The sequence below is a fragment of the Micromys minutus genome, assembly GCF_963924665.1.
Source record: "Micromys minutus genome assembly, chromosome: 31".
Taxonomy (NCBI): domain Eukaryota; kingdom Metazoa; phylum Chordata; class Mammalia; order Rodentia; family Muridae; genus Micromys; species Micromys minutus.
Window position 1 is genome coordinate 12,493,300 of NC_137966.1, and position 14,013 is coordinate 12,507,312.

General features: G+C 46.2%; 2 protein-coding genes across 2 annotated transcripts in view; one reads left to right on the plus strand and one right to left on the minus strand.

The window, feature by feature from the left end:
- Window positions 1-799: 799 nt before the first annotated feature.
- On the plus strand, window positions 800-5,682 carry EFCAB9 (EF-hand calcium binding domain 9; the record flags this gene model as incomplete). The annotated part of the gene is made up of 4 exons (XM_080908109.1): window positions 800-935; window positions 4,074-4,222; window positions 4,809-4,985; window positions 5,494-5,682. The coding sequence occupies 4 exons, from the start codon at window positions 800-802 to the stop codon at window positions 5,680-5,682; spliced, it is 651 nt and encodes a 216-aa protein (XP_080764235.1).
- Window positions 5,683-11,359: 5,677 nt separating this feature from the next.
- The window catches only part of UBTD2 (ubiquitin domain containing 2), a 52,482-nt gene continuing 49,828 nt past the window's right edge, over window positions 11,360-14,013 (minus strand). The window contains exon 3 of the mRNA XM_080942212.1: window positions 11,360-13,373. Coding sequence (XP_080798338.1) covers window positions 12,976-13,373 — 398 coding nt within the window. The 3' untranslated portion in view covers window positions 11,360-12,975. The remainder of the gene's footprint in view (window positions 13,374-14,013) is intronic.

A 14,013-nucleotide genomic window follows, 5' to 3' on the forward strand; every position in this document is an offset into this window, starting at 1 on the left:
AATTCTCTGTGGACATTCATGTATCCTACACGTCAGCTTAATTCTGACACTGGGAGTTAACATAGTCTCCAAGGTTAAGATCTGTTGAACAAAATGACTCCACCCTTGGCACACACCAGTCATAAGTCCAGGGTGTTGTCTGAGATTTTAACCAATCAGTGATAACATCGGAGGGTCCCAAGATTCATAAGGTTAGATAGAACAGTGTGCATGCACATATATGTGTCTATCATATATATGTGTATATATACATGCACACACATGTACATCTATATGCAAATGTATGCACACAGACAGATAACCATATATGAACGAAGAGTTGTGGGCAGGAGAAGGCCCAGAGCCATACTGCACACTCTTGTGTGTGTACATACATATACATATGCCTTCACACCATAACCAATAGTTTTGAAGCTATATGTGTATTATATAACTTAGACATTTATATAAACATGCATTTCTTCTCTTTGGCTTTAGAGCAGTATACTTGGTTGAGGACCTTCCCACGTACATGAGTCTCTGCTTTTCTTCCTAATGGGCACACCATCTAGCATGGCTCCCTGAACTGCTATGGCCCTTCGATTAGAGTGGCTGCTTTCGGGGCAGAGAAAAAGGCCCCAAGAAGTCCGGAAAGACCCACATCCAAGCTGCATAACTGTGACAAGCCACTTCATCCAATCTCATTGTCCCCTCGGTTCTGCCATGTCATCTTGGGGGTCCCTGCTCAACATTCTAGTTCTGAGGCGGAATTCTCCATTCCGTATCAGGTTGCCAGAGCCTCCGGCTGAAAGCTGCCACCATGAAGCTGACTCAGGGGTCCTTTCTGTGGTACCTTTACATAGACAAAATCTACTGTTTGCTGTCTTTGAGGAACGTGAAAGCTTTGATGGCGTACTTTCATCTTCTGGATGTGCATCACAGGAATACCTTGAATGGTGAGCCCCCCACCCTTACCCCTCCACCCCACCCAAAGCCCAGAACTATCTCCTTAACAGTTGTTTCATCTTGTGGAGGAAGCCCAGAGAGAAACTGTCAAAGGAGACCAATGACAGTTCAGTCTGTGGGCGCAGGCTGGGTTCTACCCACAGTTCCGCGGTGAATCAAGGGGCAAATCATCTCCTCGAGGTCCAATTTCTTCTCCTACTCTCTTGTGTCTCTCCCACCTGTCATCCCCCATCTCCTCCTTACGGGGCCTTTCCCACATTCACGTTGTTTGTTTGTTTGTTTGGGACCAACTGGTCTTAACCAGATTCGTCTGTGCTATTGGAGTTACCCAAAATATCACCTACCAGCTCTGAGTCCATACACTAACAGAAGGCCAGGCGTAAACACCCTGGGTTCCTTTTGGGCCTCCATTTAAGTAAGTTTTTTTTTCTTTTTCCAACCAATCCAACCATCACTGTCACCTCACAGAGGAAAGTGTCCAATGTCACAGGGAAGACTGATCAAAGAGCACCCGTGAGATTCTTTGTCTTTTTCTTTCTTTTTTTAAATTTACCTGGCCTAGCTTGGAACTCACAGAGATCCATCTGCCTCTGCCTCCTGAACTCGAAAGTTAAAAGATGTGCGCCACCACACGCAAGCCCTCTGTAAAGGGTTTTGAGTCCATTCAGTCAGTAACAAGGCTGCCGCTTGGCAGTTGACAGATTTAGCCTGGGCTCAGGCCCCCAGCACTGAAAAGAGCAGAAGAAACACTGACTGGCAGACACCTTTGCCTCGATTTGTGTGTGGAGACTAGTATGAGGTGTGAGACCACTCTCCTCACCCAGAGAAGACAGCATCAGGCACCAAGCTGTCCCCCAGAAAGCTGAGATACACTGTCTCTTTAGGGGCATTTGTGGAACAGAGTCACATCTCCCTAGTCGCCACACAATCCCCGGATGACACACTATCCAGGAGGTCCGTACCTGCTATCTGGTCACCAAGGTTAAGAACGGTGACCTGGGAGAGGGACAGCTTTAATTTTGCTTCCTGGGAGAACAGCTCCAGCCCTTGGGGATTCGGGTGACCAGAGTCATCTTACTGCAAAACAGCAGTGATCCCCATAGCGACAAGGTCCCCCAGGACACGTCTCCAGGAGCACCTTGTCACCCCTGTGTGTATGCAGTGTGCTGCTCTGAGTGTTTGCTCACGCCTGGTGGGCTACACAGGAGGAAAGGCCGAGTGGCCATCACACCAAAGCTGGCGTGTGCTCCTGCCCGCTTCCAGCTGAGATTCCAAATGACAGAGATGACGTTCCTGTTTTACATGCCCAGCGGTAGTTTTTGGTTTCTGTTTTTTTTTTTTTTCTTTCTTTCTTTAAAGTATTTTCAAAGATATTCTGTGTGTGTGTTTGGCTGCATGTCTGTCTGTAGACCACTTTTGTGCCTGATACCTATGGACACCAGAAAAGGACAGAGTCTGACTCTATAAGCCAAGGTAGGCTTGCGCTGATGGCAATCCTCCTGCCTCAGCCTCCTCAGTGCTGAGATTTTTGGCAGGAGCGGCTGCACCCAGGTCTCCAGATAGCTTTGGTAATGAAGAGACAGGAAGGAAGATAGGATGGGCACACGTTTGAGGCTAGCTGGTCTTCACTTAGAGAGCCCCAGGCCAGCTGTCAATGAGACTCTGTACCAATGGCAAAACAAAGCAAAATTCATTGAAAGGATAGAGGAGAAACACACAGAAAGCCACACTTGAAAATCCTAAAGCTGGGCAGTGGTGGGTGCATGACTTTAAGCCCAGCAGCACTCAGGAGGCAGAGGTAGGTGGATCTCTGAGTTCAAGGCCAGCCTGGGCTACACAGAAAAACTCTATCTCAAGCAAAAAACAAAGAAAGGACAAATCCTGTTGTTTTAGCTACAGAACTTTCCTCGGACATGTATCTGGTTGGATGTGTGTTAACTAATGCACAAAAGAGGCGGCTTCATTTTCACAGTGCACAGTCCACCAGGGTGACTCTCTTATGAGCCCCAACCCTGTCACCAAGACCCACAGCCTAACAGCAGCAGCGACATCACACCAGAGCTGGGAGCAATGCAGACTCTGTCCTGTGGTCCACTTCCTGAAGCGGAAAGTGTAGCCTGACAGTACCCCTAAGCGGCTTGATGGGCTTGCAATGGGTCGCTACAGCCTTCCTCATCAGGTTCTCGGGGCTTGAGATGCAGCATTGAAAAGTGCTTAAACCCCCTGAAGGCTCCCTCCCTCCACAGCCAGCTCTTCATAAGCACAGAAAGTCTAGGGACTCAGAGGAGAGCATTTCTCACTTTCCCATTCTGATGAAAACCACGGGAAGGGCTGAGGTGAACATTAGCATCTTTAAAAAACGTACTTTGCATCTGTGGCTGTATGTGCAAGATGTGTGTGGGCACATGTGTGCGTGGAAAGGTCAGAGGGCAACTTTGGGGAGTTCGTTTTCTCCTTCGCACTTTTATGTGGGTTCTGGGGATCAAACTCTGGTCTCCGGGCTTGTATGACAAGCGTCTTTCCTGCCAGAGCCATCTCTCTGGCCCACATGTCAACATCTTTAGCAGAGTAAGAATGAAGCCTTCTCTCCTTTAGCAAAGATCACTGTGTCACCCATCAGCACCTTGCCTGTCATTGGTGACTGCGAAATCACCGGCTGTGCCTGGGGTCAGGAGCCTCAAGCACTAACCAGCCCCATGTTGTCTGGGCATGTAAGTCAGCTGCCGTGACGCTTCCAGAACTTGGCGCTCTGCTTTCCCACAGCACAGGCAACTAAAGGCTGTGGAGCTGTGGAAGGGTCAGCATGAAACCAGACACAAAATATTGTCACTCTTCCCGATACAGTGAGCTCCCAGCACGACTGCTATCTTACAGATTTTTTAAGAGATTTATTTATTATATATAAGTACACTGTAGCTGTCTTCAGACAAACCAGAAGAGGGCACCAGGTCTCATTAAAGATGGTGGTGAACCACCATGTGGTTGCTGGGATTTGAACTCAGGACCTCTGGAAGAGCAGTCAGTGCTCTTAACCACTGAGCCATCTCGCCAGCCCCCAAGATGGCTCCTGCTTTAGTATATGGGGACTGTTCTAAAGCACTCTATCTCACTCTCCTCTCCTCCTCCAGATGTGCTGTTCTTTCATTTCCTCCACCACGTGACTAACCTAAACAACACCCAGATCAAGATGATATTTGACCTCCTAGACTGGACGGCTATAGGCGAGATTGGTTTTGACCAGTTCTACGTGTTGGTTTGCATACTGCTGGCACATCAGGTAAGTACCAGGGCTGGCCTGGGGCAGGTGAGAGGGGGCTGGGATGCCTGCTCCTCGGGTAAAGCAGACACTGGGGGTGTGGGGGGAGAAAGCCCTCTGCAGTGGGCCACCTGTCCTCAGCCCTCTCATCCTGTATCACCTTGTAAGGAAAATGTTGCCCTGGCCCACCTTTCTTGGACTGCTTGTCCTCCAACAGGTTTCAGAGTATTCCCAAGTACCCCGTTCACTCCTACCCTGGTCCTTTGGCTCAGACTTTACTGATGAGGCTCAAAGAGGTGTGTTTTCTGTGTTTCGCCTCACCAAGAGACACTAACATGTGCTCCGTGAGCACAGGGGTCTTACCCAAGTACCGAGTTCAAGGCTTCAAGACATGGTCGGAGCATGGTAGCAACTTGGGTTAATTATGCACAACCGATCACTTCCGAGCCTCTCTTGTCCCTCACCCCTCTTCATACAGCCCTTTCCCCAGGTATGGGAGTTTGCCTTTTGCTCTGAGCTCTCTAGGAAGTGTTTTGTGGTTATACACACCTTGGAGCAACACCTTACAGGTGGCACCAATATTTTTCACGCGTTTCTCTCAAAATAGAGCCATCTGGAATATCACTTTATGTACCGCCATTCCCGGGCCGTTTTTGAGTTGCTTGATCTGGATGGGGAATTGAATATAGGTGCAACCAATTTCGAAAACTACAGATTTCTCTTCAATATTAAAAAGCAGGAACTCCGAGAACTTTTCCATGACTTTGACATCACAGGTGACCGAGTAAGTGGAGTTCAGGAACCGGGCGGTAGTGATGTCCCACAGCAGTGGTGGGAAAGATGCAGATGTGCTTGGCAACAGGCTGGGACTGGAAAAGGACCCGTGACCAAAAGGCTTGCCTAGCAGAGAAAGGCTTGGCTATGTTGCATATCATGTAGTGTGGAAACACCATTAGAGAGGTTTTGAGGAGGGAGCCTAATGTGGTGATAACATGGTGGCCAGGGAACTGTTTATCGATTCGAGTAAGCAGAAAGGAAGAAATTCCATGCTAGAACCGAGTGAGAAAACTTCTGAAAAGGCTCTGGGAGGACGGTGACTTCTTTGTAAAGGGAGGCGGGTGACCACAATGGTAGCTGACCATGCTCCCATGACAGACCTGACTGTCCCTGGGCCCCACTCAGCCTGGAACTGCCCCAATCCCTACACCTCTAAGTTTGCAAGCATCCAGAGTACCACACGATTGCCACCGTACTAAACTTTGTAATACTTCTCTCCCCCCACCCAATAATAGCTGCTTAATTACAAGGAATTTAAGCTGTACACAATCTTCTGCACCGACAAATCCATAGACAGAAAGAAAAGGAGGAAAGAGAGAGAGGAATCGAGAGAGAGAGAGAAAGAGAAAGGGAGAGATAAAGAGAGGTATCTTCATCTCAAGAAGATGTATTCATCTATGATAAGCCACAGGAGTCTCCTGTGACACAGAAGTAAGCGTGACTAATTAAAAATAACATGGCCACAGTGAAACAGAGTGTCAACGTGCATGTCTGTCTGTTTGTCTGTCTGTCTGCTTTATTTATCCATTGACTCAGGATCAGGCTGGCCTCAGACTCACAGAAGTTCTCCTCCTGAGAATTTAGGATTAAAGGTGTGTTCCATTCAAACTCAGATTTTTTAAATCTTTTTGTTTTAATTTTTCTCATCTAGCACAGGCTGTCCTCAGACTCACCTGGAGCTCTTGATCCTCTTGCCTCCAACTCCCAAGTGCTGGGATTACAAGGTGTGTTCTTTCACACCCAGCTAGCAAAGTGGGGGTCTAGATCTGAGCTAAACTCTCAGCCCCAAGCAGCCTTTCTGCCCACAGGGCCATTTTCTTCAGCTTTTTAACAGGTTGTGTTTGCAGAGACCTGATGGCGCTGGAGCCCAGCAGTTAAAGGAAAGTGGCCTTTCCTCTTCTCTCTCCCTCCCCCCTTCCTCCTTCTCTCTCCACTCCCCTCTCTCCCCAGCCCAGACTGATCTGAGACTGTAGGAGTTATGCCACAGTTCCAGCTCAGGCTGTGTGTTGCTCAGAGCCTGAATTACGCCATGTGAAATGCTTAGGCAACAGAAGAAAACTTACTAGGGTAAAATATTATGGGCCCCGGCTCCACGGTAACTTTTCATGAGCCTGGCTTGAGGATGCATACCTTTAGTCCCAGCACTTGGGAGGAGGAGGAGGTAGGTAGATCTCTCACCTACGTGGCTTTTGTTTTTGAAAGATTGCCCCGAGAAAGGCTCCATGCTCCACCAGAATCCCGAACACCTAACATAGTCAGTCACCCGCAGGCAAGCTCATGAAGATTTTCTCTTGGCCTAAATCTTACAGCAGTCCTCTCTGGTGGCTCCCCCACAACAGCGACATCACAGTCACATGCTTGGTACAGGCAGTGTCTTAGACACACAACTTTTGCTTTTAACCCTGCCAACTATGTGCAGCGATTTAGTTTATAAAAGAGGAAACTGAGGCCTAGAGAAATTAAGAAACTTATCCAAGCATGTCTCATAGGCTAGGATCAGGATTCAGACTCAAGGTCAGTTAAAGTTGCCTGGCACTCACAGCCTGGGGTCTGAGCTCACTGAACTTCTGGCAGGTTCTGTGTTCGGGGAGGCTATTTTGTTGATACAGGGTCCCACTATGTAGCCCAGGCTACGCTCCAACCAGTGATATACCTGCCTCAGGACGTATATGTTAGATGCTGGGATCAGGCATGTTCCACCAAGCCAGATTTCTCTTTACATTTTAAACTAGCAAATTCAACTGGCCAGAAATGCCATTTATGTCAATTTCTATAGCTCTAAGTCTCTGAGGAACATGGCTGAAGAAACATAGATGGTTCACTGTTGGGGGTCTAGGAATCACCTCACAAACAACCCAAACACCAACCTCAGTTAGACTGGGGCAGTTTATTGAGCATACATCCCAAGACTGGTCAACCAGGGCCATGGCCAGGATTCAGGAACTGAACCATGACCCTGAGTTAAGGTCCTACAGGTTTTCAAGCCCCAAATCCACAAACATCTATGCTAAAGTGATTTCACTAGTCAGGATTTGGGGATAGGGGATTTCCTTTGGAACCTGTCTTTGCTGTACATTTATCCTGTTTCCATTGGTTGGGATATTGAACTGTGGCAGGGGACTTTCCTTGTGTAATATCCATGTCCTAACTTGTCTACTAGGATGGGACTTGTCTAACATTTATGTCTTAACTAGTCAAACAGGATGTCAGTTACTCACATACAGTCTCTTTCTGTCAAGGATGTCTACTCCCAGGGAGGTCTTGGGAATATAAACCTCCCTACTAAACATGGAAGTTTTTTTTTTTTTTTTTTTAATATTTATTATATACACTGTAGCTGTCTTCAGACACACCAGAAGAGAGTGTATGATTCCATTACAGACGGTCGTGAGCCACCATGTGGTTGCTGGGATTTGAACTCAGGACCTCTGGGAGAGCAGTCAGTGCTCTTAACCACTTGGAAGTCTTATTTTAAATAGATGCAGGTCTCTCTTATGTTGGGGTCCATGCCAGGGGCAGCTTATAAAGGTAAATGTCATAAAAGCTTATACACAGGTACAGGAAGTACTGTTGGGTAGTTAGTTCAGGTCCATCATTATTTTAGGCACATAAAACACTGCTACTGATTTCTATTGTGATTGATCAAATATGTAATTATTCTTGGCATTAGAAAGTTTCCTTATAGTGGCAGGCTATCCAGGTAACAGTTACCTAGCCTTCATATATATTTTTAAAATTATTTTAAGTATATGAGTACACTGTAGCTGTCTTCAGACACACCAGAAGAGGGTATCGGGTCCCACTGAGCCACCATGTGGTTGCTGGGATTTGAACTCAGGACCTCTGGAAGAGCAGTCACTGCTGAGCCATCTCTCCAGCCCCTAGGCCTTAATATTTTACCTAGGACCTAACATTTATGACATGCTAATTGACCTCAAGACAACCATAGACTTTGAGGGTGACCAGTACCACTGATCTAATACTCAATACCATAATCAAACCTGGTTATGCCAACAATGTATAAAGATATGTATGGCTCACCCAAGACCCTTATCTCCACGTCAAACTGGGTACCATGAAACCCAGCTACTTTAAAGCTTCATTCACAAACAGGGAACTTAGCTAACAAGTTTGTGAGTAAAATTAGTGCAACTGGCAGTAGATGAAGTGAGACGGGAACAAAGCAAAACCAAACTTCAGGTAGAACTGGTCATTTCAATCCCTTCTATAGATAAAGGTATTACTTTTGGGGAATTCCAAGCAACCTCACTGGTCCTCATGCCCTTCCAACACGAACAGTTTGTGGATACTACGGTGTCTGTGCTAGGTGGGCAGGGACACTAGGCCCTGTGCAGGCTGGCACTCCAAAGTGAAAAAATTGGCAGCCAGAGACTGGCCAAGCCGAAGGGCCTCACTGCTGAAACTTATCGTTACAGTTGGTTCTCTTTTGAGGCAGGATGGCTTCTGTCAGGGGGCAGCTTTAGGGCCTGGGTGTGACTCTTTGGGAAGACATTCCAGAGGTCTCTCCTCCCAGATGGTCTGGAGCTATATAAAGGGTAATGACTCTCAGAGCAGACATAGCACTGTAACCTTTACTTAGAATGAAGGTGGTGGTGGGGCTCAAGATAGTTAACTTGTCCTTTCTCCCATGGAAGTCAGGGGTATAATGACCAGAACATCAGATTTCTTTTGGAAACACTCAGTGTGTGTTTTAGCACACATGTGGAGGCCTGCTTGTAGTTGGTTCTGAGCCTTCCACAGGCGCTACAGAGATCAAACTTTGCTAGGCCTTGGGACAAACTTTGCTAAGCTATCTTGACATGGGAGGGCATCTTGGGCATTGTAATAAAACTGTCTCAAGGCACAAAACTCCTGGAATCAGGGATTATTTAAATTTACAAATGAGATTCTATGTAAAACCTAAAATTCAAACAAATCAGTCAACTGATAACTCTGTTGGAACTAGGAATACAAAGAAAATAACCAATCTGAGCTTGCTTTCCTTTAAGGCGTTTTATTTCAGATTTATGTTTTCCATGTGCTTGAGCGATCTGTTTGCGTGCCTGTGACTGCGCACCATGTGACGCAGCCTGCCCTCAGAGGTCAGAAGAGGGCACTGAAGAGAGCTATGGAGAGCTGTTAACTGCCATGCTGGCACTGGGAACCAAACCTGGGTCTTCGGCAAGAAAAAGTTTTTCTGTTTGTTTTTTTTGTTTTGTTTTGTTTTGTTTTTGTTTTAAGTAAGTACACTATCACTATCCTCAGATGCACCAGAAGAGGGCATCAGATCCCATTACAGATGGTTGTGAGCCACCATGTGGTTGCTGGGAATTGAACTCAGGACCTCTGGAAGAGCAGACAGTGCTCTTAACCACTGAGCCGTCTCTCCAGCTCCTGCTTTTTTCCCTAGTGGCTTAGAAACACATTAAAAATGAGTACGTAGAGCCTTAAGTGTAGCTCAGCTATAAAAGTCTGACACGTGTGAGGTCCTGGGCTCCATCCTGTGTGGATTCACTCTTTTGAGTCTGCAGTTTTCATATGGTATAATGAATTACAAGTTCCTAGTCACATGAGGGTTCGAGAGCACAGGCAACGGGGAGGGGCAGGGGGAGACTGTGTGTGGGACTCTGGCCTGGTAAAGGTTTCCGCCCAGGTCCACTGTCTGTGAGAGGGAACGTGAGGGGCACTAGCTAAGCAAAGTGGTCACCTCTTCCCCTAGGGTTTGGTTCTCAGACTGAGCAAGTCACCCAGGCTCTTGCCACAGAACTAGAGATGACAGTCTAACAGGTCACATCACAAGAGACCCCAAGGGCAGTCATAGGATACTAGCCCTCTCTAGCTACTGTCAGCTGGATTCCCTTTCTAAGAAAAATTACACAGGGTCTGACCAGCTGCCTTTCCCCCACCACAGAAAAGATGGATGAAAATTATCAAGTAGCTTCAGGAAAGGGGGCCACAGTCTATTCTAGCCTTTCACACACATAAGCTCCAGATAACAATGAAGTAGCAAAAGCAAACTAAATGAGAGGCTGGTATCCTTTGGAATGAGGGGCCCTTTAAGCAACCCAGAGGCCATAAAAAGTCCAACAGTTTTGTTGTTAAAGAGAGGAGCTCCCTTCTTAGGCCCTAGCTGCTAGGAACTCAACAGGTAGACCAAGCTGCCCTCCAACTCAGTTTGCCTCTACTGCCCAAAAGCTAGGATCAGCGGTGAGCACAACTACCCCTAGTGAGACTTAAAAGACCATGAAAAACTTGAAAATTTTGCCTAACACACACACACACACACACACACACACACACACACACACATACACACACCCCCCAAAATACCCCTCCCCCCGCACCACTGTTTGGGTCTGTGAGTGCAGAGACCAGAGAGGACACTGGGTGTCTATTTCTCTCTAGGCAGGTCTCTCATTGAAACTGCAGCTCCCCAGTTTGGCCCAACTGGCTGAGTACTGAACTCCAGTGTTGCCTTGGCAGTATGGACTGAGCCGTCTTCCCCATCCTGGTGAAACTATCTGAGAGCAAGGCTGCAGTGCTGGTGAGGCACACCTCTAAGTGACCTGCAACAGGCGGTGGAGCTGAGCTTAAGTTTGGTGGTCATGATCGCACACTGGTTCTAGAGAGAACACCTCTCCCTTCCCTGTAGGATGTGGGAGACTGCCACTGAATACAGAAATAAAGGCAAAGACAAAGAGAAAAGTTGAACTTTTTTTTTTTAAAAAAAAAGCACAAAACCCCTACATACTAAAATGATACACATCAAGTATTGATCCAATCTTACATCGACCTATTGACAATTACCAGCACCATGTTTTTTTTCTCACCTAGGTTATTAACCTATTGACAATTTCCAGCACCTAGGTGTTTTCTCACCATGCCTAGAGGATCATTATTCAAAGTATATGTTCCTTTAAAAAAAAAAAAAAAAAACCAAAAAACAAACTCTTAGGACAAACCTTCAAGAAACAAACAAGACCTTTTAACAATCAGGTTATTCATGACACCATCAAATTTTCTTTAGAAAAATAATAGGTTTAAACACTTTCCAACTGATGGAATTTGAGATACTGTTATTCAGTGTAACAAATATACCAACCTTCCTGACGGCGGGTGCTGCCCTGGATACCCTAGAGCCTCCACACGGTAATGTGAGCATCCTCCTCCGTTACTAAAGCTGTGCACTTCTGAATGTTACCATCAAATCTAAGTTAGGTGCAGTCACAAACTTCAAATGGTGAACAGAATTTGGGAGATGGTTAAAGCTCTCAGAAACATAAGTTACAATTATAGATATATTTAAACAGGCTATAGAAAATGTAATACCATTTAAAATTACATTTTAAACGACTTAGAAGTTTCATTTTGCCACTAAACTTAGGCATGGCATCTTATATCCAAATAGGTACTGGAGGTTTGGTATTTCCCGACTGAGAAGAGCACAGAACCTTTCTTTGCTTGCTGCTCACATGTCACAGACTCTCAGAGACTGTGTGGTCACATGGCAGCCCCCTTCTCAGGGAACCAACTTTTTTTTTTTTAATCTTTTGGAGACACAGCCTCACTATGTAGCTCTGGCTGGCCTTGAACCAGCTATGTATTCTGGGCTGGTCTCAAATTCTGAGATTTGGCTCTTTCTGTCTCCCAAAGCCCAGGACTAAAGGCAAGCCCACCATGCCTGGCAAAAACAGCGTTTAAGAGGCCCCAGATTGACTATAACCTTTGGCAGCTTTCTGCAGAGGTCCTGGTTCCCTATGTCCCAGTCCCTTAGCCAGGTGTACAGATGGTGTTAATTTACCTTTGCTGGGAAGGTGTGGGAGGAACACTGCCACCACAGTGACTGGAGTCAGAGTGAAATAAACACTCCAGTCCGGAGTCAGGCACTACCATTTGTTCTACCAACACTGTTTAAGTGACACCAGTTACTGTCACAGTTGGAAATTTTGAGTTGGAATTTTCTCCAAGGCTGAGAATAGGCACAGTTTTCCCAGGAACAGGCAGAGAGGACTTTACTCACATTTCCTGCATGGCATTACTTAGAAGCTAGCCGTCAAGCCTGGGTACCACGGACATTTTAAGATCACCATGCAGCAAGACCAGAGACTTCTCAACTGAGAATGAGAGCTCCAACTACTTACTAAATTTTGCCAGTGTTCCAGAGGGGGCCTGCTGTCAGCGTGATGGCCGCAGGAGGGGAAGAAATACCGACAACACCCGGTCTCCACTGCTTCCTGATGGAGCAGGAGTACAAACCCAGAAGAGAAGCAAAGCCCTATGCTCTTTTAGGTTCCACTTAAAAAATTAATTTTGTAACTGTTATTGAAAAAACAGGAAAAAAAATTGACGTATGTCATACAAATTCTGTGTCCAAAAGGTGCTTGGTGCTGTTTTTGATGGTCTGGTGTCTGTTTACATTCGAAATCATTTAAATACAACCATTACACAGTTGATAAATGTTTTAAAATAAATGGTTATCTATTTCTTAACTGTCTTTCAAATTAGAAATTGTAATTATAAGAGTATCAGAGGCTGGCTCTGTGTGTTTTATTATTTTTGTTGGTCTCCATCACAGATGGAATTTTTCACTGGTAATTCCTCAGAACTAGATCCATTCATAGGGAATTCAGAGCAGTGAAAATAAATTTCACGCCTTAGAGTAGGAAATGGTAACAATAAAAAGGAGCCCAGGGATCTTGAAAGAAGGCAAGCCCAGCTCAGTTCTCCACTGGTGTTGGGTTTTGCACAGGCTGGCTCACTATAACCTGCACCACATAGTCCTTGGGGATCTTCAGCTCCTCCAGCTTCATCTTATCAGTGAGAGGCCTGCCAGAGAAGAACCACCGCTGGCTGCCTGGCTCCACACCCTCCGTGGCATGTAGGCGCCTCTTCATGTGGAACACTGTGTCTGTGCTGCGTACCACAAGCTTGAGGTCTTTGCCTGTGGAGAGCCGCAGACGGAGCTGAGACTCGTGTCCAGAATTGGGAGGTGGCTCAGGAATATCCAGAGTCTCTGTGTCAGTCTTTTCCTCTATCATGTTGATTGGTGGCGCCAGGCAATAGACTGGCAGCTGGTACCGGTTCCCCAGCTCATCGTAGCACTCTGTCAGCGCACCTGCAGTGGGGACAGGGACAGTCTCAATGAGTGTGCGTCTGTTCAGTGCCATCTGTCAGCCTCAGCACGCTCATCATAAACTCTGACAGGAATGCTGCTCGGGAATTAGAGTAGGAAAGCCAAGAGAAAAGCTCTGCAGTGACTCTGCCAGAGGCAGGGCCTCGAGATATCACTGTGGACCCACTCCCTCCCTGCAAACACAGGGAACGCCTTGTGCTTCTTCTAAGCAGTCGGAGCGAAAGAAACCACAGATGGACTGTGCATCAGGTGCAGCTGCACATATACCAGCATTAAGAAGGACCATAGAAAGTACTATGGGTACCCCATGCCTACATTTGATCCACTGGATGAAACAGACCAGTTCTCTGAAAAACATCTGATGGAGCTCACAAATGTAGCGATAATCCAAATAGGCCTTATCTACAGAAACTGAATCAATAACTAATAACTTTTTAAAACTGAAAGCACCAACTCCAGATGGGTTCAACTGTGAATTCTGTTGGACATTAAAGTAAGAAATATAACAACCTTTTATTTTCACAAGACAGAAGAGAAACTTCCTAATACATTTTATGAAACAAGTATTACCTTAATTTTAGCTAAAGGAACAAAACACACAAAAACAAAAAACCTCTGCAGG